This window comes from Lampetra planeri, chromosome 33, assembly GCF_965212315.1.
Source record: "Lampetra planeri chromosome 33, kcLamPlan1.2.h2, whole genome shotgun sequence".
NCBI classification, from domain to species: domain Eukaryota; kingdom Metazoa; phylum Chordata; class Hyperoartia; order Petromyzontiformes; family Petromyzontidae; genus Lampetra; species Lampetra planeri.
Window position 1 is genome coordinate 1,403,674 of NC_136139.1, and position 25,687 is coordinate 1,429,360.

Below are 25,687 nucleotides of genomic sequence, written 5' to 3' on the forward strand. Positions count from 1 at the left end.
CCAGCAGTGGACTGACCATGGCCGATGATGACTACAGTATCTATGAATGCCCGAGGCTTAAGAAATGATTCGTTTTATTGAGCGAAGCGTGCACACGTGCGCACACACACACACGCGCGTGGAGGCGGTGTGTGTGTGTGTGTCACTGAGCTCAATGCAGAAATTGCTCACGAGGCATTTTTCACAAAATGTCCTCGCAAAAGCGTTGAGCATGCTTGGCTTTCAGATTGTGTGTTTATAATGTTGCTGTTGGCAATAGTTGTGGGTTTCATGGCGTAAAAACACAGTGAATTACATTTTGCATTGTGTTTTTTCTTCTTAAATCTGTAAGTCACAACGTGCAGCTTCCAAATGGAATGGCAGGTCATCATCACGTCCCACCACCACCACCATGCCCTTCAGATGCCCTTCAGGGGAATCACCAACTAATCTTGAAATTCAGATGTGTGTATATTGAACTTCTTCAACTCTGTACCAACCGTGCTAAGTGGAAGTGCGGGGTAGGACAAAAAACTAAATACAAAAAAGATAAAAAGAAATCATGAACAGGACATCCTCTTGCACCGTTTGTCGCGCTTCAGCTGCGGAGCTCCCCGTTGCGTGTTCAGGTTGTGTGTTCAGGTTTTTTATTCAGGTTGCGTGTTCAGGTTCGTTGTTCAGGTTGTGTGTTCAGGTTTTTTATTCAGGTTGTGTGTTCGGGTCAAGCTGCGTGTTGTTCAACACGGTGTCCGACGTTTCTCTCCATGTGCAGGAACTGAAAAAATTTCAGTTCATCAACTCAATTCAGTTCAGTTTCTGAAGAAGCTTGCAGCACATGCAAATCTGGCTGTGGCCTGATGAAGCTAGTTGTAATTACCGGCGAAACGTCGTACTCAGATTGTAAATGCTGTGGCTTGGCTCTCCAACACACTGGTGTGCTGTACTAGTGACGAATTGGCACGTTCTGTTTACGTGGCAACCCTTACTAGTTGCCTGTGTCGGGTGGTGGCGGGTTTTAACGACACATTTATATACTTACGCGATATAACCCAAAAAAAACTGTATTATGGAGATACAAGATTTTCATTTATTTTTATAAATAACAGAAAACTCTATCCGCACGTTTCCGATTCAATGCAGCGCCGTTCTCTCTGCTGGGATCAAAGCCGTCTCAACACACCGTGGGGCCCTGTGCGCTTGAGGCTTTGGACAACGGGAGAGACTGCCACACACACACACGTGCTCTATTCACCGCTGCGCTAAGGCCTGCTCACAGCGTCACCATCCCTCGCAGTCCTGCGATGCCCCAATCCACCTCGCACTCCCCCACACGTGAGCTGACCTCAGTGATCCACCTGCACGGTGGCTGTCCTCCACGGTGCGCTCCCTCCTTTGGCTGCCATTCCCTCACCAGCCTTGTCCATCTGTTATCATCCCTTCCCGTGTTGTGTCCTGCCCAAAGCCCAATTACCTTTGTGAACAGTAAACATGGCTCTAATTTGTTTTATTCTTCTGATCAGTGCGTTCCACCAGCGTGCATATCTCCATACTCTTCCGTCTGCTTCTCATATAGTTTTATCCCCGATGCTCTATACCAATCCGAATGTCAGTGCGGCGAGTACACGCTGATTACAAATGGGTCACTCACCAATTAAATTCATATTTTTTAATTCTGGATTGACTTCACTAACTGCCCTAGATCATGTCCCCATATTGTGTTTTGCTGATATGTCCCGTAAAATTATGTTTATTTTATTTTTTATCATAGATCTCATTCCGTGCAACATTCGTTGTGTTCGCTTTTAACTTGAGCTCCACTTACACAGACGTATTTGTTAATACCGTATATGAATCTGAGATGGACAAATACTGTTTGTTTGTATGCCTTTATTTCTCCAACGTACCTCCGTTTATCGTGGTTGGCAACGTACGGTGCGAAAGAAGTTCAACATACATACATAGATACATGGCTGCGAAAAGCGTTGGTGAGAGTGTATTTTGTCTAAATTTATATTTCCTTGCTTTCGCTGATCTAGATGTTGATGAAAGGCCGCGATCGCCGTCGTCATTGAGAAGAGACATGGCACAGAGAGAGAGAGGGATCTTCACGGTGTTGGTTTTCAGCATATTTATGTTCAAGACATTTGGTCGGCAATATTTGCATGAGCACATTTGCTAAATATGGCCTTACACAATGGCACATCCTACCCCTTACAATAATAATGTGTGGATTATTGCATTGCATGAGAGACAGCGGTAACTTGGGAAGGCCTTCATCCAGCAGTGGGTAGATCATGGCTGACGATGGTGATTATGATGACGAATCGCGACTATGCTCACTACAGTTCACGTACGATCTTAGTTCATGGCCTCAGGCTTTTCTTAATAAACAAAGCATTTATCAAAAAATGTCAAAGGGGGCGGCTTCCACTAGTCTCCAGACGTACAGGCCTACATCTTGTCTCGTCACGTGATTGCATCAAGTTCTTGTCGCATTACAACCCCTGCTTGGTGGCAGTGTCTTCTGTCTTTACTGCACTCGGACATTGCGACTTGCTGTCACAGCTGTGTGGCAACAAGCTTGCGCTCTTTAATCCGCACGTGTGCATACATTTCAAATTGACAGCAACTACAATGGCCAGACGTTCGAGGAGATGCAGTGTTTGTAGAGCAGACCGACAACGATTCGCTTGATGTTCACATGTAGAAATATCATGCATAAGCGTGCACTGTATGCGCGCGCACGCGCGTGTGTGTGTCTTGAATTCATGTCGGCAAGATATCAACAGCTGCACGCACATATGGAAATAATTTGCAGTTCTCTGCTTATATTGAGGTTTGGTGGTGATGGTGGTGGTGGAGGGTTGGGAGAGAGAGCGAATGGCTGTGTACTGAATGACAAAGCAACGACTAGAAATGATCCCTTGCACAGTTATATATCTCACTCTGCACGCTCTCCTTGACCTACTGATTTGACAGGTACGAGGTGCACAACAGCAAACTGCCGCGGTGTAGAAACGTACAACTTCTGAAAAAAGTTGCACTCTTACAACAATTCCGTTTATGAGTCGGGGAGAGCCCGTTGCGTCTCAGCAGCGTCTCAGCGTCTCGTCCGAGGCGGGCCCGGTGATGCCACCGACATTCATTCTGCGTGTCGGCGGTGTGGCGACGAACTGCGCCGCGGTGTAACGGTCGCGAGCCGCGCACTTGCAACACAACGGTTGGATTCGATCTCTCGACGCAGACGTTGAAACAAGAGGGGGGTGGAGGGTGTGTTGTGGGGGGGGGGTAATTTTGTTGAATCCACTGTGCTCCTGGCCCCCCAGCAGTGTAAATGGGTAGCGCACGGTGAGTCGACCGGCAGGTCACGTGCGGCTGGGGGCAACGCGTGGGTCCTCCCACCTCTCCCAAAGTGTCTGGCCAGCGTGGAAGAGTAGGCCGAGGTACCCTCTTGAGTGTCTCTCTACAGCTCGCTATGTCGGAGGCTCTTCTTCCGGCAGTGGTACTAGCAAGACATTGCAGGGCTGCACCTTTATCTTGATAGTAATTGGTGATTAATTGCCGGCAATATTAATCAACTCCCAGGCAAGGGTGGTATCTGAGCTGAATTTGGGCCCTACCTTCATCAAGCTGTACCGATACACGTGGTATGTAGCATGATTAACACAACAAATCACAATTGACATGGCAGGGGGAAGACATTTATCAAGCAGTGGCTTAACACAGCGCTGACAAAATAATATACGAGCCACTGCTTTAGTACTGAATACAGTACGTCTGTGCCAAAAACAAGCGGTATGGGTAGCTTTGCTTGACTGCCTTCAGACAATGCTCGGCATAGTGAAAATTAAATTCATACAAGCTTTAAATACAGGACACATGGAAACACATTGCTCTGGAGATGTCCGTTTCTGATAATGTCTCGTAGCCCCGATATATCATTGTACAGCAATGCATAGCGGCGGATTTGAGAAGTAAAACATCAGCAGCATAGTTCACACGTGGCAGAGTCTCACAGTGTAATCACTTATGTTCTCATGGACAGAATTCAAAGAAAGGTTATCCGATTCCATGTGCTTCGCTCCCAGTCCCAGAGTCCCAGACCCAGCGAGACCAACCACTTCGCAACACGTGCATTTGTCAGTGTCTCTCACCAGACTATGGGTAACACAGCTAACCACATGTGGTTTATACTAGAAGGCTTATTTTGTTGTTGTTGTTGTTGGGAATACCAACATCTATTATAATAAATGTATATATCTTCTTGGTTTTTCGGTAAAAGGAAAGAACCAAGAAGGTGAATCCCTGCAGTCACGAAAGCTTTAAATCGAAATGTAGATATCACTTAGTAAACAGGAGAGATGCTGGAGCGATCCAATACCTCTACTGCAAGAGAGATCCGGACGTAACGAAAAGAATACACACATTTATTAGGTGAAATTGTGGAATATCGGAATTAGCAATTACAATCCAATTTCACTAATTATCTATCAGATAATTATCTCTAAGATAATTACTGGATGTGCATTTATGTGTATGGGTCCAAGGGATGGATTTTTTTGGCTTTGCGGGAGGTTCCATTGGTGGAAACGTTCCTCGAAGCAAAGTTTTTATGATTCAAGGTTAACGTTTTGGCACCATTCCAAAGTGCAGAATGAGTGGAGTATGTATTCACTGTACCAATGCCAGTCAATCCCCATGTTCTGACTGGGACAAGGCAATTCTGCTACAGTGCCATGACTTCATGCCCTAATCTCTGCTCACAGATGAAGCTAATTTATATCTATTATGTATAACTTATTTCGCACCGTATATAGCCAACCATGCCAATCAGAGGTGTGGGGCAAGGGCACCAAATTAAATATGAAAAGCAATTCTAAAGATACGAGTTTTCATTCTACATTTAAAAGTGCATAACTCCAGTGGCTTCATAATATCGGAAAGAATAACTTTCCAGACGGCCGCAGAAGCGCATCTGAAAACACGCGATGCAGTGACCGTCTTTGTTCCATGGCCAGCCAAAAGCCTCTGCTGGGAGGATGACTGGAACATTGGGCAGGCTCCAGTCCATGCGGTCGAAATCCAGAAGCGATGTCCTCCTGGTCCAGTGGATTGGATGTGGTTGGGGGATTGTGTGCTCCAAACGTGTGAGCCAATCACGGGGGGCGGGGGTCATGATGTCACCGCGCAGTCTCCTATCACAAATGGAACCAACCAATCGCAGAGCGGAGTCGTTCCACATAATCCGTGCGGAATTTCGTGTCATGTATGTGTTCATGGTACATCACAATCTTGACGGAAAATAATCACACTAGGAGTGGACGTTGAGTCTGTGTTTATTTTGTAAGTATATATTTTTAAAAACGTTTTGGGCGTTTAAAACAATGGCAAGTGAAAAATATGGCAGTTAAGACGTTTGATGTTGGAAAAATTGAGGGGGTATTGTATGCCATATTAACTAGATAATCACTGTATATAAGCCATGTGTTAAGTATACACAATCATATTATATATGATCAATCATGTATACAAAGATCCCCCGTGTAGCCTTAACAGGCTGTAGGGGCAAGTGCCATTAGCGAGCACCTATAAAGGCCGACACGGCACACGAGGGGGGTGAGTGGCCAACACCACGCCCGGCCGCCTTTGTCTCTCAAGTGACGATGTTTACACGTCGCACCAGGTACTCATTTGAGGCTGAATCGACCTAGGAGAGGCCCAGGACTGGTTCAGATAATCGTCACTGGTGTTGGCCGTAAGCGGGAATTGAACCCGGGTTGCCAGGTTCATAGCACAGCGGCGCTAACGCTCCCCTACTCATGCATACACAGACAAATATACAATCATAATATCCAAATTAGGACTTGTGTGCTCATCTGCAATATTTATTAGGGTTTTTTTTTCCAATCAATGAAGGATCAGATTCAAATTGATATGTTGATATGACGTCAGTATGTAGTCAGCTATTCGTTATTACAGTACAGCTCTCACGCAAAGTGGCTTTTAAATTAGCTTTCTACTCACTAATTGTCTGAATTCGTCATATATTGCATGGGTGTCTAATAAACTTGCCATAAGCAAAATGTTTGGGAATGGCCAACCTTTCCAGAAAAATGTATTACACTTAAAAAAGACGTTTAAACTGGCTTGGCATCGTAGCAAGCGAATTAAAAAGAGTTCAGACTGCGCCTGAATTAAGAGGGCGGAGTCATGAGTGTAAGTGCAGTGGATTGAGCATGGTTAGTTGGTAGTATATGGTAAGTGGGATGTGATCCATTCTCTTTTAGTGCTACATATTGTACAGAGTGGTCCAGATGTCTCGTGATACACAATTAATTGACCCCTAAAAAATTGTATTCCTTGGCATGATCATTTAATCGTCCTCTCTCACCTGAAGATGATTGCTTGTGTTGCGATCGAAACGTCGTGATATTTGCATTATTTTTATATCTACGTGGCTTTACCGAAGACCCATAGAATATGTATTCCTGCAGTCACGAAAGCTTTAAGTCAAGATGTTAATTTCTGTAAAAAAAAAATGTAAGTTTGAAGGAATTGGAGTCAGATGACATCTGGACCACACTGTACATCCAATTTTCTGTTGGGCTTTGTGTATCTGAATCGCTTCAAAGACTGTGGGGGGGGGGGTGTTTGTGGGGAGTCACAATTGTTCTTACATGGGAACGACTGATAGGAGAGAAAATAGGCCACATCGACCTCGGCCAAAATGTAAGGAAACGGTTGTGTTTATGTGCAGCCCAACGGGCCCAGTTAGTAATGCATAAATGTAATTGTGCATGGAAGAATTATATATATGTGAATCCAGATGGGAGCGCACGCTCATAGTCTTCATCTCGCTCTGTGATCCCTCTCCAGAAATCAGAGGGCTTCTGGTTGCCCGACGTAGGGCTCCGTGTCGCTGTTGAGTGTCCTCCGGGAGGTCTTGGCAGAAGCTGCGTGCGGCACTTTGTTGATCAGAAAGAGCTGGCACGGTGTTTGTTTCGGTGCATCGCGAGGCACTTGAGCCTATGGGCTGCCATGTTGGCTTGGGGAGCGGAGAGTGGCGTCTCGACCGGTGGCTCCACCCCTGAATGTTTACCGCTAAGTGATCGGGTGAGAGGGAGGGATGTGTTGCTTTGCCTCGAGATTTTTCAGTCCTTGCATTGGACTGGGCGTTCGGTCGGGTGGCAGACAGCGGCCTGCGTGGCGCAAATATTGGTGATGTGAAGGTCACCGCCCTTGACTTTGTTGATTATGCTGTGATTTTCATGGGGTCACTATAACTCCTAGAGTTGATATCCTGGACACGCAGAGAGAGCCACCGAGATTGCAGGTGCCCCTGGGTTAAAACTAAGATCCAGGCTTTTCATGGCTCTTTGAGTGGTATTGGGCAGACTGTGTGCATGTCTGTTGAGCATGCCATGATGTGGGTTCATTTATCTTGGTAGGGTTATCCAGAGCAACAGAGGTATGGCGTCAAAGTCTCAAAATTACTGGAACTGGCCTATATTTACTTCATCACGGTGTTTTGGCACTGCTGTTATCAGAAGGATGAAGCTCCATGTTGTCAAAGTTATTGTGCGTCCCTGGCTTTCTCTATGTGGCTGAGACGGAGTTTCTCAAGGCATCATTTTCGGCACGACTTAACCTTTTTTTGCCAGGTCTCTTCACGGAATCTTGGGGTACTGACGAGATGCCTTTGTGTTTAACATGGGCTACTGCAGGAAACTAAGATGAGGCTCGCTGCCTTCACAATGCGGGAATAACCCCTATGCCACTGGCACGTGGCTAATCGGAGGTTCTCAGCGCGAGGACCTCCGATTAGCACGGTGGGCTACGTACGGAGGGGTCGCCCAGAGACTCGGGGCTCCATCACATCGACGGCTACGCTCGAAACGTCGGGGATATGACGGAGGAAGCTCGCCTGGGGCTTTGCCAGGTGGGACCCTAGGGGTAGACGCTGGATCGGGTATGCTGCTACGCGGATGCTCGACTTGACACGATCATTTCATGCCGCTGAAGATTCTACAGATACATTCCACGATAGATTACACATTGCGCGACGACGTGGAGGAGAAAAAAGAGCCACGTTTTAAGAATCAAATTTTTATATTTCACCCACTAATAGAGGAGTGAATCGTTCTGTCCCTCCTGTTCAGTCGCTTTCGTGACATCATTTGACTCACGACGGGTCTCGGCACGACCAGACGCTGAACGAAGGAGTCGCTGGTTGAACAGGAAACGTGAGTCCTTGATACGAGTACCTCCTGTGGAGATGATCTGTCCAGCAGCCATCAGATAATCCTTTCAAGATGCCCCTGTTGGTCTTCCACTGTGCGAGCGGGAAATAATCTCGGCCAAACTCAAACAGCTCAGGGGGTGTTCCGGCGGAGAGCCGATCATTGCCTAAGTAAGTTAATGTTAAGTTGCTCCTGCTAGCAAAACGTGTTCCGTATGTCGATGGCTTGGGTATTGCTGCTCCATATCAGTTCGCAACGAGCAAGGAGGCCACCCGTGACGTCAGCGGGGCTAGGGATTGAGTGGGCGTGGACATGCAGAACTGGGCGGGGCTGCTGGGAGGGAGGGAGAGGCTGGTTGTTTTGTATTTGGTCTCGCTGTCCATCAACCTCTCTGTCTACCTCAACAGCCTGTTCAGGATGTCTGAACGAAGAGAAAGAGTACACATATGCGTAGCACTCGCGATGGGTAAAGTACGTATATTATTCCAGTATTTGAGAAAAAACCCAATAACACACACGTATACACACAAGCATAAAAGCACCAAAATATGCACGTACATACATGCACGAGTATTAACGTTGTGTGTGCGAGCTTCGGATTTCACCTTCTAATTAAAAGTGCTGTCTTTTCATACGTTTTATAGTATAGAGTTAGGAACAAGACGTCAAACAACCACAATAATGTTACAATACATTCAGCGACGTGGCAGTCCAGTCCGACTCGTGCGTTAACCGTGGCAACGATCAACGGCGAATTGTAAAGCGTGACGTCACCGTTTGTTAACTACCTCGCCTGGTATACAGTAGGTCTGGGTTCGATCCCAACCCTGACGCCTGCTCTAAATTTGCAATTTGCGTGTCTCTCTCTCATCATCATCACGATTGCGAGATGTTAACTACCTCGCCTGGTATACAGTAGGTCGTGTTTTCGATCCCAACCCTGACGCCTGCTGTAAATTTGCAATTTGCGTGTCTCTCTCTCATCATCACCACGGTTGCGAGATGTTAACTACTTCGCCTGGTATACAGGAGGTCTGGGTTCCATCTCGACCCTGACGCCTGCTGCTGTATATTTGGAGTTTGCGTGTCTCTCACTTTCACCGTGGTCGCGTGGATCTGTCTCCGGGTCCTCCGTTAGTTTGACGCCACATTTAGACAGATGCGTTTACGAGAATTTGGCTACTGCTCGAAATGTCCACGATGACGATGATCCGCTTCGTTGAGCGATCATTTGTGTCCGGAGAAGAACTTTACAGCTCAGTGGGCCTTACCTGATCAAATAAAAAAAAACTTGTTTAGTTTATCTTCTTGGTTCTTTCCGTAAAGTCACGTAGAAGGGAAATAAAAAAATAATAAAAATAAAACATAATAAAATAATTCTCACGACGTTTCGGCCACAACGCAAGCAGCCGTCTTCAGGCGAAGAACAGGTCTGTCGGGAAGACAGCGTCTGAATGAACACCACCAGGCTTGGCAGCGTATATTTAAGCTGGGTTGGAGGGGGAAGAGCGCCTTGACAAAGGAATTTACATATCAATAGGAATTTCCCATAAATATGCTACATTCCTCTTGATATGCAAATTCCGTTATTATTTTATTATTTCCCTTCTACGTGACTTTACCGAAAGAACCAAGAAGAAGAATCCCTGCAGTCACGAAAGCTTTAAATCGAAATGTTTAGTTTATGTCGGGGGGATGAGTACTGACGGCGGGATTGAAGTGCATGGGGACTGAATCCGACATTAATCCTCCATTTTATTAACATTCTCATCGCCTTACGAGTTCCATCATTCATCTCGTCTGCGCGCGATGACCGCACGCGGCACCAACGCTGCGCATTCCCGCTCTGGCGAAGAGTGAGCGGTGGCATTGATCAAGTTAAAGCGCGGCACTATGGTCGTGAGGAAAACGGTGCACATCTGGCCATGACCAGCATGCATGTGCATACATTTAGACAGTATTTGGGGGGGGGGGCAGCGGCCAATTGGGAGATAGGTGTGTAATTTGATGTGGGACGGCATTTCCCTATATATATTTATTTATATTTATTTTTTAATTTCTAAGACTGCTCTTTCAGTTGTCATCCCGGCGGTGGGGGAGGGGGGGGGGTCATTTATCTCACACCGATTCAGAGATACCGCTGATTGCAAATTTGCTTCGATTAATTCGTGAGGTAAACTGCATGTAGCACCGGGAGCCCGGGAGAGCGTCACGGGGATGGGATCAATTCCCCCGGTGACTTGCTGCTGTTGTCAGTCTGTAAATTAAACTTTCCTTGACGGGTCAAATACCCTCCTCCATTCTCTCCCATTCCTTCCCTTTCACTCAGCTGTTCCTGTTCAGACGTGGCCTTCGACTCTTTAATTTCATCTCAGCCATTTAATCCGCCGTCTTCCTCTGCCTCTTTTGTCTCGTCTCAGTAGCCGTCACGTGTGTGTGTCCCGGTGCGCTCTGAGGTTGGCTACGTACGGTGCAAAAGAAGTTCAACATATATACGTACGAGCGGGCATCATTGGGGGCCACGGAGCCTCCATATTTGGCCTCGCTGGCTCACGGCTCTTTTAGGAGGGCCTAAGCTGTAGATATATTTTAAGAGTTGTGAGGACCCTGCGTCAACAATCGGGTCAGCCGGGCGAGTCCTGCGAGACCGCGTCTGGAGGCCCTTGGGGCACTTTGGATCTGGAGGTATTTTTAAAAATGTGTTTTTTTTGCGGAAGGTCAAAGCAGCCACACGGATTCTGGAAACTTTTGAATGATTTGTCAAACGTGAGCAAAATACTTCAGCGTTCCTATCCCGGCGTTCCTCCAAGAGGATCAGTCGGTAAGTGTGCTCACCTCGGGCAAGCGTCGCTATGCCAGGCTGTCGGGTTCATTGGAGTTGCATTAAAGTGCCTGTGGGAACGTTGCAAGGCTATGCAATGCCCGAGGGATACATGCCGTCGACCGATCGGGCTGGAACAATTTATACTTTGTCGTCGTGGTAGAAGTATTCCAAACATTGTAGAGAGCACGGCGAGATCAATGCGTGCTGCCTACAATGCACCCAGTCTGCTCGTGTTCACCAAGTGACTCGGGAGGGAAACGACTTCCTGGCGCTAGAGAACTTTACGGGCACAACGGGAACTCCCACCGCCCTCCTCCCGACTCAGGCCAACATCGTAGCCATACAGCTCAATTCAGACTCCCCTGTCCAACATGAAGACAAATGTCCCTCGATTAAGGGAGGTTACATCTACATATTTCCATCACCGGTGAGAGAGAGAAAGAGAGAGAGAGAGCTTCCCCTATTTTATAACTGCAACGTGTGATTGGGATTGAAGGGCGCGTGTGAAAAATATAATTCATCAATCGGATTAAACTTCTATTGATTACCGCTCATTAATAAACTCAGGTGCCGGAGGGGACTGACTTTCATTTACTCCCCCCACCCCCCACTGAGATGTTTAATTATTAATTACTCACCCATCATAGCTCCCAGCATCAAAGGCGAGGTGGGAAGTATAGAGATAGAAAGAAACAAACATCTCAGGTTTCACACTGGGAGACTGAACTAAGAGAGAGAAAAAAACCCTTGAACGAAACCAGACAATAACAGAATGTGCTGGTAATGGGCACCGACTGAGCGGGTATCAATAGGGCGTAGCGAAGGCACACCAAGCGTCCGTCCGAGTTATGGCAGGTGACGTCCAAACGTGGCGAGCTGGCATGGAAGGGGGCCTCATCAGGTCTCAGAAGCTAAGCAGGACCCGAGACTGGAAAGTGATTCGATGGGTGACTGCCGTGACAATTTAGGGTGGCGTTGGTGCCATGAAGCTACGCGGTCGGCGGCAGAGGGAACTGCGGTAATATCCGTTGTTGTACCGTACTGTGCTCCCACGTCTATGCTCTCCACCTTCACCAACCCGCACTTCTCAGCTTGGTGAAGTATGGTCAAACAACCCCCACGACGCGCATGGCATGTGGAGACCCCCCGTCCAAAAGTGGATTGACACGAGTGATGTTCGTGTCCACAAATCGTGTTGCATCGTAAAGTTGGGAGTTGTGCCCGTTAAACGATAACATTTCCGTGCCGTACGGACATTGCGAGCTTGTGATGGGCGATGGAGAGAGATGTCCTGGGCTCAGAGATGCGGAGCCCTCGTCCTCGACATCTGCTTGGTCTGACAAAAAAAATCCTTTTCCCCTCGGTATTTTCGCCCCTTCCCCCACTCAACTCCCCTCTCCGTCTGGCCGGAACCCCCAACCCAGTTTCGCGTGGGTCTTGCTAACCATACCCCTACCCCCCCAACGTACCCCACTCCCCCCCCATCTGCCTGCCGAGTCTGGCCGCACCACGGCCCAACCTCAACACCGTCCGGAGGTTGGGCAATCCAGTGCGTGGGTGAGTCGCAACCCTTGACAGTTTTGTGCATCGCTGCATTAAAGCAACGCAATGTGTCTGGTCCACTGTTGATTACTTGTGTGTGTGTGGTTCAAGTGTTGGACATTACTCGCTCAGATCTATTCATTTGCCATATGCCATTCGTATGGAGTACAATACCGCCTGTACAGTAGTTGTATATGCACGCTACGTTGTTCATGTGCTGTAAAGATGGGCTGTTGCCCGTAACGTCGCCTATTATATATATTTTTTCTCATGAAACCACAGTTATTGACGATCGCGTTGGGTTTAAATGTATTGTTGCTTGTGCACCACTGCCAATGCAGCATCGTCAAATATTGTATTAACTTTTTTTTGTAAAAGGGATATTCGCTGTGTTATTGCCCTTTCCGAGCTCTGCATAAAAAAGTGGGGGTTCATGTAGGGGAGTGAGAGGTCGGGCAGGGGAGTTCGTGCAGGCGAGTGGGAGTTCGTGCAGGGGAGTTCGTGCAGGCGAGTGGGAGTTCGTGCAGGGGAGTTCGTGCAGGGGAGTTCGTGCAGGGGAGTTCGTGCAGGGGAGTTTGTGCAGGGGAGTTCGTGCACGAGAGTTCGTGCACGAGAGTTCGTGCAAGATAGTTCATGCAGGGGAGTTCGTGCAGAGGAGTTCGTGCAGGGGAGTTCGTGCAGGGGAGTTCGTGCAGAGGAGTTCGTGCAGGCGAGTGAGAGTTCGTGCGGGGGAGTTCGTGCAGGGGAGTTCGTGCAGGGGAGTGAGAGTTCGTGTAGGGGAGTGGGGGTTCGTTTCTTTTAAAAGTCTGCGACAAAACTCTGCGGGCTGAGCCAATGGGGCCACGGGCGCGCGCCTCGCCTGTGGAGGGCCACGTGACCCACCCCGAGCGCGCCTCTATGTGACGCCGCGTCGAGTCCAGGGCAGCTCAGAGGCGAGTTGGCGTTGAGCGGGGACTGCTTCTCACTGCAACGCGCTGCTGGTCAGTTGATGGCTTTCGCTCATTCGAGCGTGTATGATCTGATATTTTTTAATTGAATTTTTTTCTCTTTTTTATTTTAAAATCGATGATGGGGATGTAATTGTGCGTGGGTATTTCATGGTTTTGTAAATGTTTTTGGGTTGTTTGTGACAGATTAGTGCATGTGATGTTTTTTTGAAAGTTTTCTGTGGAGTTTTTGTTAACTCTCTAGTTGTGGTGAATGCAAGCTGGGGTACGCGTCTCATTGAGAGTGATTGCTTAAAGTTTCCCTGTTAGGGCGAAGCAGAAACTCACCATCATATATATTTGAGTACTTTGCGATGTGAGTTTTTGTTACAAGTGTTTGTGTTAAATGTAAACATGTCATGTAAGACATGTCTTAAATGTTTATTGCTCCAGTGTCTCAATTGACAACAGTGACGGATGGTTGCGGTTTTTATTTACTTTCGCGTTATCCAACCGACGAAATTTCTGGAGGTTTTTTTTTCTTCCAAGAGAGCCGTCGTGGTAATTATTCGCTTTAAAATTTCCTGGCAGGAAAAAAAAACAAAAAACTCCGTAATCAGTGCAGCCTCCACACGTCAGCAGACGTCAGCTATCGACCAGCGAAACTTCTTGGAAGCCTATAAAACTAGATATGAAGTTTTTGTGACTGCAAGGATCCATACTTTTAGTTCTCTTCGGTAAAGTCACGTAGGAAAAAAAACACCTGAATACGGACGCTTGTGTTGTGCCCGAAACGTCGTGATTTAATTTAGTTGGTTTCATTTTAATTTATTTAGTTTTTTACCTACGTGACCTTACCGAAAAAACCTAAAAGTAAAGCTTATAAAACTTATCTTTAAACAAAATGATAATCAGTCTAGATTTGGAGCTTTCCTGGCTGCAGGAATCCATTCTCTTTGGTTCTTTCGGTAAAGTCACGTGGGTAAAAATCAAATAAATCACGACGTTTCGATTGCAACACAAGCAATCATCATCAGCAAAAACAAATTATTGCTGTGGTTTTCCCACCTGATAATTGCTTGTGTTGTAATCGAAACGTCGCGATTTAATTTATTTCATACCTACGTGACTTTACCGAAAGAACCAAAGAGTATTAAATGATAATCATTGACTCCACTTTGGAAGGTTGTATTGTTGCAATCCAGAGCTTTGCTTCACTCGCCCGGTAAGTCCCTTAAAGCAACTGAGAAAGCTTCTAAAAATCCGAATCATCTCTGTCCAACCAGCAGTGTGAATATTTACAACACAGTTCGGCAATTGGCAGATCGCGTGTGGTTGGGTACAGCGTCGGCAACTTTGACCTCTTCCTAGACGTTTAGGCAGGATGGAAGAGTAGGCCAAATACTCTCCAGAGGGGCCTCTCCAGAGCTCTGTGTAGTGGAGACCCTTCTGCCAGCAGTGGCATTGCAGGGCTGCACTCTTACAAATTCTATAGTATATTTCTACAATTTAAATATTGTATTAGTTCCCAAGTAAACCTTTTTGCATCTTGGGGCTCCAGTCAAAAGTCAACGGGCCAGGTTGTCTTCTTGTCGAGTCTTCATTTTTGTACATCCCGTTTTTATTTTTAGCGAAAAATGTTCCACGTCTCCACCACCACCAGCAACAACAACAACAACAATGGGGCAAACCGTCTGGGCAATGTGTTTGGGCTGCTTTCTGTCAAGAATGAGAATCTGGCCGAGCGTTTACATCAGTCCCAATTAGCGTGCACTGGTGCCCGTCCCCTCTGGGTGGTGCTTGTGTCAGGAGGGGCACCTCGGCATTCCTGCGACAGGGGCCTGCCAGATGTTAGCAAGCTCCTGTGAGCTGTGCATCTTTCAATCCAAGTTGACAACTGATTTCTTCAGAACTGCTTTTTGTGTTTAGTTCTTTGGCCTTCGCCCATACCTCCGATGAGCACGGTTGGCTACACACAGCGGCGAAAGAAGTTCAACAAACACACATATAAACATATATGCAAGACAAACACATTTAGCAATCTTAGGACGGATGAGGGTCTTGGTTGCCCATTGACCACAACCTTCCAATCGTGAGTCATGCGCTCTGACAACAGACACACCCAGTTGGCTAAGACTCCAAGTAGTTTCGTGATGGGGAGGGAGGTTTGGAAAACATGTTGTTCTGAGCCTTTTGTCAATCCACTGCTGGATGAATGCCTCCCCACGCCGTCTCAGATGGGGTCCGTTGTTTGGTCAAACTCCACCCGCGCTAGTGTGTGCGGGTCGGCGAAGGGGAGGTCCGTGACCGGTGTAAATATCGCTCACTGATGTTAGCCGTGAGAAGGGATTCTAACAGCGGTCGCAGCGTTGACAGCGCAGTGCGCTAACCCACGGCACCGCTGCTCCACCCTCCTGCATACACGGCAAAGCATTCAAACCCCGCTCACTTTAGGTCAACCTGAACGATTGTTTCATACGTCCAGCCCTCTACCCTGCAGATGGATGTCGCACGCGCACCATTGCCCATTGCAAGACAATGGATTGCTGGCGTGAACCACCACACTTTGGATTTGTTTGAAAAGCCTATGTCTTCCACTCCATCTTTTATTAATAATAATTTATTTATCCCGTTTGGTATTCGTGCCATTCCTATGGTGGCAAGGCTATCAGGAATGTGCTATGAATTCGCAGACCGGTTTATCGTCTGCCAGGAGGTGATCGAGGTAATGTGGGAGTAATATTTCATGTTTGGACGGGCACACATGGCCTACTCTCTTCCGAATTATGTCGCCCGCAGTATTAACCAGGGCGGCCGCTGGGCTCGAACCGGGCACCTCGCCAAACAAGCGGTGAACACACTACCGCTGGGCCGTGTTCACCACCACTGCATGAACTTCACCCTCCCATACAATCGATTGAAATAGTTTCAGTGTGTTTGGTGCTCGCAAATGTACGGACCGGGTGAGGTGGCGAATGTCTGCAAAACAGCGAAACAGCAAAACAGCGCCTTCGAGGCCAGGTTTGGTGGATCACGCCGAGCGAGTTCGTAGTCCAAACTTGATGGAGCCTTCTGAGCAACGACTCTTGCGACTCAGGATGCGGCTGTGTGAACCTTGTGGGTGATGTCCCCTCCTGTGCACCACGCTTTCTGGGGGTGCCCTGTTGCCATCACACAAAATGCAAACAACCATGAATTGGATTATCCAAAAATCCCATTGAATATTTTCTTGAGAACTAAAAGAGTTCTGCTATTATCAGCGCTCCACTCGTCACTCCACTCCTTAGCACTCACCACTCCCTCCCTCACTACCACCACGAAACCACTCACCACTCTCTCCCTCACCACCACCACCACTCACCACTCCTTCCCTCACCACCACCACTCACCACTCCCTCCCTTACCACCACCACTAAACCAGCCCCTCCCTCCTCACCACCAAACCACTCATCACTCACGACTTGATCCATCACCACCACCACCGAACCACTCACCACTCCCTCCCTCCCTCCCTCACCACTACCACATCACTCAACACTCCCTCCCTCACCACCACCACACCACTCACCACTCCCCAAGCAATGCTCACATTCCGCCGCAACCTCAGGCCCGTGTGCATTCGTCACTGACAACACTCAACGCGCAGCGCTCACCAATTCTCTATCACACTCACTGCTCACCAATACTCACCAGAGGTGGGACAAAGTCATTGTTATGCAAGTCCAAGTCGAGTCGCAAGTCATCAAATTCATGACTCGAGTCTGACTCGAGTCCAAGTCACATGACTCGAGTCCACACCTCTGATACTCACACTCACTCCTCACCAATACTCCATCACACTCACTGCTCACCAATACTCTATCACACTCACTGCTCACCAATACTCTATCACACTCACTGCTCACCGCTTCGCGACGACTATTGACTGAACGCAAGGTCGAGAGGTGATCACTGCCAATACCCTTGGCGCTACAGAACCGACGTCTTCAATATTGTGCAGCTGTTGCACATTAGACACCCACCCTCTTCATCACAATCGCCGCTCTTTACGAGTCGCCCTCCCCCCCTTCTCGTCGACTGCAGTGCCCCCCTCGCGTTCTCCCCCCCCCCATCCATCTCGTCGACCGCCGTTTCCCCTCGCCACAGTCCTCCCACGTGAGCTGCCGAGCTGCTTTGCCTGATCCTGCGAATGACTTCCGAGTACCTTCTATATGCACCACCATTCAAAGGCACCCTCTGCATGCACCACTATTCAAAGGCCTCTCCCCTCCAGGACCAGCACCAGAGCGGAGCACGGGTGGGCCCAGCACCACCATTTGGCCCTTTGACCACTCACGATCACTGACTCTGCTGAGCGTGCACCACTGCCATGGTACTTGCCAGAACAGCAGTTACCCCCCACCCCCCCAAATCCGAGAGGAGCTGGGGCCAGGCCTGATCCGCTGGATTTATCAATATTCAGAGTTGCTTTGTTAAAAGTCCAGCTCTCTGGCTCGTGCCAAGAGCACAGACGTAGTTCCTGCCTCAAACATCTAAATTTGACCTCTCTACTCTTCAAATGTGGTTCAAATAACGGGCATCATATTTCCACATTGCATCATACGCATTATGTATATTTTACCTCCCGCGTATAACCATCTAAATTCGTGAAGTACGGCACTAATTTGTAGGCAGTAACTATGCAATCGGCTCGTCGATTACATCCGACCTTTCAAATAAAGCACGTGAAGAATCGATGCTTTTCAATTGATAAATGTTGTCATTGGTCAATGTCGCCCGTTGGTTGCAAGCGTACGGGGTGATGAGCGAGCAGTAATTATTGCTCTTTGACTCAAAAGAAGCGAGAGGTTGGAGCAACATCCATGGCTCGGCAGCATGCGGCTCGGAGTGGCGCGCGGCTCTGCAAGGAGCCGCTTCGTGACGTTGTCCGTTCGAGGCAACCGCCGTCTCGTGTTCACCGCCACAATGCATTGTGGGCTCTTGAAAATTTGAAGGGCTTTTTTTGTTACCGAATTCGAAAGAAAGGCTCCGCTTGTTCTTTTGGTTGCCCACCCCCCGGACCAAATGAATATTCACTCGTTCATTCTCGCTCACTCTCAGCCACTCTCTCTCTAATTCCCCTATCACAACAAAGGCGCGCACCCAACAGCAACAACAACACGCTCAATAGATGGGCAAGGGCCCTTTGTTTGGGCCAATTTCGCCAACGATGCTCCGTTGCATTTCTAATGCAAGCACTGTGAGGAGGATCAGGCGTGTTGACCACAGCACCGGTCTCCACGGCTGTCAACCCGTACGGTTTACCCCGTATTCTTGTGCAGGGAAATTCAGTTTTCAGGTCCATACGGCGTACAGCCGTTTCAATGCGGGCAAAAAAATGTTTTGTCTATTTATTTGTGTTTCTCTCTTGTAATGGGACTTTGTAGGATGAACGTTGAGATTTATAAGGGCACGGGGTGACCAATAAGGTCTGGATTGGTCTGTAATAAGGTAGGGCACTGATAAGGGGTTGATAACTATGACCCCGTGTGGTGACGAGTAACTGCCCAAGCACATTTAATCATCATAATTGTCAGTGGCACTGATACGTTTGTTCAATTACATGCGTACAATTAATCATACAGACCCTTTTCATTTCACGTTTCAATAATCCAAAGACACACACAAAGAAACGACGTCACAGTTGTTCGTGGACTCAGCTTCCCAGATGGCAAGCCGCGAAGTGTTACCAGTGGCCGCAGCTTGGTAAACCTGCCTGGGTTGGCATCACATCGCCCCCCCCCTCATCCCTCCACGGGAGTAAAGTGACGGAAATTTCCATCCCGCCGCTCTGCACAACGACGATAAAATGTCGACTCGTGAGCAAAAGTGAATGAGTTCCGATCCCTACGCCGCCTACTGGCCACTGCCGTGCAAGTGCAGGTGGGGTAAAGGAGCAGCCCCGCAAGTGCTTGCTCACGCCACTGCCGGCGGAACGACCACAGGGCGCTGTGGAGGCGGTGTTCTTCATTGCAAGGCCCGCGGGCCACTTGCGGCCCCTGACGTTGCGGCCCGTGACAATACACAGATGTGAAATTAAACCCATCATCGTGCTGCTGTTGAACCCCAACAATTGTTTCAAACGTGTGGCGGCCCTCACGCTGGTGATGTCTTATTGGCGAAAGTGCCCCGTCCCCCTGAAAATTAGTGAACAACACTGCTGTAGAGCCACGAGATGTTAACTACCTCGCCTGGTGTACAGGAGGTCGTGGGTTCGATCCCAACCCTGACGCCTGCTGCTGTATATTTGGAATTTCCATGTTCTCCCCGTGGTCGCAATGGATTTTTCCCTCCACATTTTTGAAACATGCGTTTACACCATTTGACTGCTATAAATTGCCACGTGATAAGCCACTTCGTCGAGCTATCATTTGTGGCCAGGGTGCGTCTGTAAAATAGCTATATAGCTTAGTGAGCTTTACCTGGTAAAAACAAAAACATAGTTTATAGATGCTTTGAAAGAGTTGGAATTAGCCACACTTTACCCCACCGCACTTTGGCCCATATTGACTGCTTGGTGGACAGAGAGACACTTGGACCATTGTCTGAGCTGCCGCGCCAGGAGGCAGAACCAGCGATCTCTCTAGATTGCAATTCCAGTCTGCTAACTATTACACGACACTCCTGAGACGTTTACACACAGGGTTGTAGCCGCCTTTGGGATGAACAGAAGGCTTGCGGTCGTACGGCTGCAGAGCTGATGACCAGCGTATCACCCTGTTATTCTCCATCTGTAACCTATTTAGAGAACTTAAACGGTTTGTGATAGGTTTCAGGGTTATATTCTTTCTCGTTGGGAATGTTTGCACAACCCACGCCAAGTAGAAAAAAAATCCTTCTCGATTGCAGCGTACAGTATATTGCGAGGAAGTAACTTTCCTTCTGGCGAACTTTACCGAGTATTTTATTTTCTGCTTCCCCATTTCGCGTTCTTAAATCGACACAGCACCTAGGCGAGCGTCTGAAGCATCGCTCCGCAAGACGAGTGCATTTCGAAAATAACAATAATAAAACATAATCTTCCTCATTTGGTTACTCAATGATCGACTTGATTTCCTTACCAGCTTTCAACTTTTAAAACGCTGAATTTGCTTATGCAGTCCATTCATCCTTGTTCAGTTGGTCTTTAGTGATCAAGTGAAGGAAGTGACCGCATCTGCACAGCGTGGGATGAGCTTTCCATGATAGCCAGCCAAGTCTGTGAATGGCCATAGCTCTTGGCAGAAGGTGCACTATTTTGGAAGATACTTGGCATTTTATCCCCGTCAGCTCATATTGGTCTCTCCCCAACGATATGCATCAGGAGTTGAGTTTCCTTGAATTCTAGCCCTTGCTGTGAGGTCATGTTTAAAACGTGGTTCAAATCGTGCGTAAATCATACCACGTGCAAAATAATGGTAATATGAATCCCATTCAAAAGAGTCTCAACATCATCTGGTTACAGGCAGCCAGAGAACCAGCTACTCCAAATCGCATTCCCTTAAGCGGCGTTTGGTCAGTCTGCTCAGCTCTAGTTGGTGGAAGTTTTGGTCATTTCCCAAAAACCCAAGCGATACATCTTGATCATGGGACCTCCTTTGTCAGTGCCAAAATATGAATCTAGTTTTTTCCCCTTTTATCTGGCAACAGGTGTTAAGTTGTTAAAACACCAAACTTAAACCTTTTACAAGGAATCATGTCTGCGTTAACCACAATACTTGCAAACAAAAAACATACTCTGATAATATATGCATTGTCCTTGAAACTGATTGGTCCACACCAGATACCGCTTTCTTTTGAGCCTCGTCTCAAATGGTGTTAGAACAGAGGACGCCTATTGGCCAAACCTATTCTGATACATCTTAAGTTTTGCATAAAAATGTATGACCCGGTTTGACTAATGTAGGCTGGTACGGAAGCGATTTCAGAAATCTGGCTTTCTCAACAGAACAATGACGCTGGAATAGTTGGAATCAGCTTCCTCTATCTCCCACAAATATCCATTATAACTTGTTTCACCCTGTTTTATTTTCCACTTAACCAAGGTAGGCACCTCCAGATGTGGATATGGTCTTATTGGGTTTGGCCGAGTTTCTAAGGTGCATCTCAAGTTCTGCTCCAGTCAATTTTACCAAACTTATATGTGAAGACATCTGGAAATATCTCAAAAAAACTACTCGGCTCTCTACTCTGAGTGGATGAAGGGTTGGGATTCGCTATCAACAACCCTACCATGTTTATTTTGGCACAGAGGGCAGCGTAATGTTTGCCTCTCATTCGCCATCTTCTGTCACGTAAACAAAACGTGCAAATAATTTACTTCAGCAAAATTGGTGTGTTGGAGAGTAATCCCACAACGTGATTAGCCAGAATTGTGAATAAGTCTTCTTAAATACACTCTCCTACTGTTAGCTCTTTCTGCCTTGTCCATTTATCTTAATCTATGTATACTTATTCGCTCTTTCTGCCGTGTCCATTTATCTCAACCCATGTATATTTATGTATTTACATTTCAATTATGATATATGTATGTTTGGATTTGATTGGTGTTGTAAACCCACTATGAATCATTTAGGTTGAATCCAAAGTCATGCAAGTTCTGTATCCGTACAAATTTAACAAAGGCCCTCTCCACCACCACCACCACAACGTCTCGTTTTGCTATCTGAGAGCGGCATGAGACGTTCTACTCAAATTGCTCATGTTCGGCGTTGCAGCTGTATGACCACCGTTGCATTTCCATCGCCTCTCAGTTTCTCCTGGATCATTGAGCAGGTTTCTTTAAACCCATTTCTTAGATCAAATCATGTTGGTAAGTAACATTTACCTCATACGTTAAATGTTATTTAGCCAAAGGTACGGAACAGATTATCATCCCTGCTATGCCGTATTGGTCTAAGTTCTCACTTATTGCATTTTCTGTGAGTCTGTGCCAGCTAATGAAGAATGATTTTGTATCCGTGTGTGTGTGTCAGGCTGCCAGTCAAGGTTTCCAGATCCGGGGAATGTTTCTCAAAGTTCAGAAAATCTTCCGTCTGGACTTCCTTTGAAACATAAGCTCGAAGACGGCAAAAGGACGTGAATTGGAAAATATTTCTAACACAATCGCACCAAATTCCTCCGTGAAAAAGACAACTGGCTGAGTACTCGTAACGATGCGCTCGTGCAGCGAAACGATGCGGTGTAGCGGCACAACTCTGCAACGAAACAACTCGCTCAACAAAACAGGGGCCGGCTTCATAATGCTCGTCGTCATACTATCGCTACTTTCACTTGCATCAGCACAGCAACCCCAAGGCCCACACATCGCTCACTCTCTTTGCTACGGTCAGACCTGCTACTCGCTACACCTGGAAAGGGTCGCGTTCCTCGCAGCGCACAAAGCGTGCCAGGGCCGTGGAGGAATGCTGACGACGATGAAGACAACCGAGGAGACATCTCTTCTGCAGGAGCTGCTCGTCAACTTCCACACGCACCGGGAGGCCGAGCTTGGCGCTGCGCCCGCCAGAAAGCTGTGGATCGGCCTCCGCCGCAACAGGCGTCAGTGCTACGCGCCCAAAAAGCCACTACGGGGATTTTACTGGCTTTACCGGGACGAGGAAACGTCCTACTCCAACTGGGCCAAGGAGCCTGGTGGTCCATGTACCGTTGAGAGGTGCGTAACCGCTGGCTACACCCAGGCCGAGATAACCGACGGCAGCCCCAGCCTCAAGTGGGAAGACGGCAATTGCAACGCCCCGGCCATGTTTGTGTGCAAGTACACGTACAGGGGCATGTGCGAGCCATTCCATCTGCACGCAGGCGCCTCCATCACCTACCAGGTGCCCTTCGGAGTCACGGACCAGGACTTTGGCGTGTACCCGGAGGGCAGCACTGGGTCGGTCGCGTGCGCGGGGAGCGACAAGGTCGTTCAGGTTACGTGCGAGCTCGTGGATCAAGAATTTGGTTGGACCGGAGCGTTCTTGGATCCCCCGTGCGAGCTCGACGCCTCCGAGGATTCTGAGGACGACGACGACGCGGAGGAACTGGTGAGCCTGCCGGTTTCATCAGAGGAGGACGCGGAAGACAAGGCAGGCTGCGATGTAGACAACGGTGGCTGCGAGCACCGGTGCGTCCAGGAGGACGAGGGGGAGGGGGGGGCCCATCGCTGCGAGTGTATCCAGGGCTACCTTCTGGACGACGAGGACGAGCGCAGCTGCGTCGACATCGACGAGTGCGGCGATGGGGAGCAGCCATGCGAGCAGCGGTGCATCAACACGGAGGGCAGCTACCACTGTGCGTGCGAGCGCGGCTTCGAGATGCTGGAGGGCCACACCTGCGCCGACATCGACGAGTGTGAGGGCTTCCCATGCGAGCAGTTCTGCGAGAACACGCCGGGCTCGTACGCGTGCTACTGTGCTGACGGCTTCACCCTGGATGCGAGCAACAAGCGCGACTGCGTGCACTACGACCCGTGCTCGCTCGGCGCAGAGCTGTGCGAGTACGCGTGTAGACTTGCGCAGCGGGGCGAACCGGAGTGCTACTGCGGCCCGGGCTACTCACTGCACGAGAACGGCGCCAACTGCACCGACGTGGACGAGTGCGAGTCGAGCCCGTGCGCCCAGGCCTGCTTCAACGCGCCCGGCACTTTCCAGTGCTCGTGCGAGGAAGGCTTCTCGCTGTTGAAAGATGGCGTCGGTTGTGTTCCGAAGGAAGGTTTCGCCATCTTTGCAGCGACGGCTGTAGAAGACGAGGACGAGGCGGAGTTGGCTGCGACAGAGTACGCCGACTCGAACGAGTTGTCGGAGGACGAGAATGAGACGACGGAGCTCGGCCTTACGGAAATGATGCCCCCGGCCGAGTACCCAGTTAAGCCTACCCACACGACCACGTACCCGGTTAGGCCTACCCACATGGCCACGTACCCGGTTAGGCCTACCCGCAGGTCCGCCTACGCGACTGTGGCTACCGTCACCTCTGAAATTAATGTCGACGAACACACCGCCGGTGGCGAGACGTCGACTTGGCCTGCAGTGACGTACGAGCACGATCGCCGTCCACAGGGGACTGGCTCGGCGCGAGCGACGGAGGAGCGAAACTCGAAGCCCTGGCTTCTCGTGGCCATCATTTTCGCCGGCCTGCTCATCGTCACGGTCACCACGTTCCTGTGCTTCGCGAAGCGTGGCGGCCGTAAGCGTCCCGCTCAGAGTGGCCCGGGTTCGGCGCCTTCCGGCGCTCAAGCCGAGGTCCCACTCACAAAAACTGAAGGACCCGCCGGTGGGCCGCTCGATTCCTCCGCAGATGTGAATGAGACCTCGGCAAACAATGAAGATTTGACAATGCAAACGAGCCTGCATAACGGTTCATAATATGGCCTCAGCCATTCAATAGAGAACTATAACTTGCCGTATGACATTGCAAGGCATGGCCTGCATCCTTTTGTTATTTCAATCCTTTAAACACGTGTAATTTAGGTGTAGCATAATTATGCCATTGGCATTTGCAAATTCACTGAGCTTGAAGTCATTGATTTCTCAACTGCTTGCTAAATAACCGATTACTTTAATTGTGTTCCACGCGAGGTCAAATCTCTGGCTTTATTCTCTAATGAGAATTGGGCCTCGCTTGTCTCCATTGGTAGGCCTAAGCCAGTGAAAAAAAATCTTATTCTAGTAACGAAGGTCAGTGGGGCGACACAGGACAACCACTGTTGACTTTCCACAAAGTGGTATTTATTTTTATCTTCCACGAAAGACTGTGTCTTGAGTCATCCACTGATCTGGAGTCTATCTTGGAACCCTTCTCGTTAAGCACTCGGCGAGAAAGAATTATAACTATAAGCTACTTTAATAAGCTACTTTATTTTAATTCTGTAAAATAAGTCTATAAAAGCTTGTAAAGAACGTCCTCAGTTAATTGGACAATCACGGCGTACATTCACGCAAAATAAGCTGCCATCTGATTAGCTAACACGCTCAATTGATCAATCCTCGTCACAGCTGTCGGATGTGTTTTCGGGTCGTAGCTCGTGTTGCTCGCCATTTTGTCTGACGTTCTTCTCCACGCGCTGGCAGCTTCTTCAAGCACCAATGGAACGACTAAAACAAACATCTCCGCGTAGGGGAATGAGAAGTCGGACATCGTGCTGAGCAAACACGTGGTGTAACCCGAATATACAT

General features: G+C 48.4%; 1 protein-coding gene across 1 annotated transcript; it reads left to right on the forward strand.

Moving 5' to 3' along the window:
* Nucleotides 1–13,494: 13,494 nt before the first annotated feature.
* Nucleotides 13,495–25,025, forward strand: LOC144729584 (thrombomodulin-like). The gene is made up of 2 exons (XM_078609938.1): nucleotides 13,495–13,565; nucleotides 22,505–25,025. Exon 2 carries the CDS (start codon nucleotides 22,685–22,687, stop codon nucleotides 24,875–24,877), a length of 2,193 nt encoding a protein of 730 aa, XP_078466064.1. The 5' UTR covers nucleotides 13,495–13,565; nucleotides 22,505–22,684; the 3' UTR covers nucleotides 24,878–25,025.
* Nucleotides 25,026–25,687: the final 662 nt, after the last annotated feature.

Coding starts and splice junctions, on each gene's coding strand:
- LOC144729584 (XM_078609938.1), top strand. CDS start 22,685: ATGCGCTCGTGCAGCGAAACGATGCGGTGTAGCGGCACAACTCTGCAA.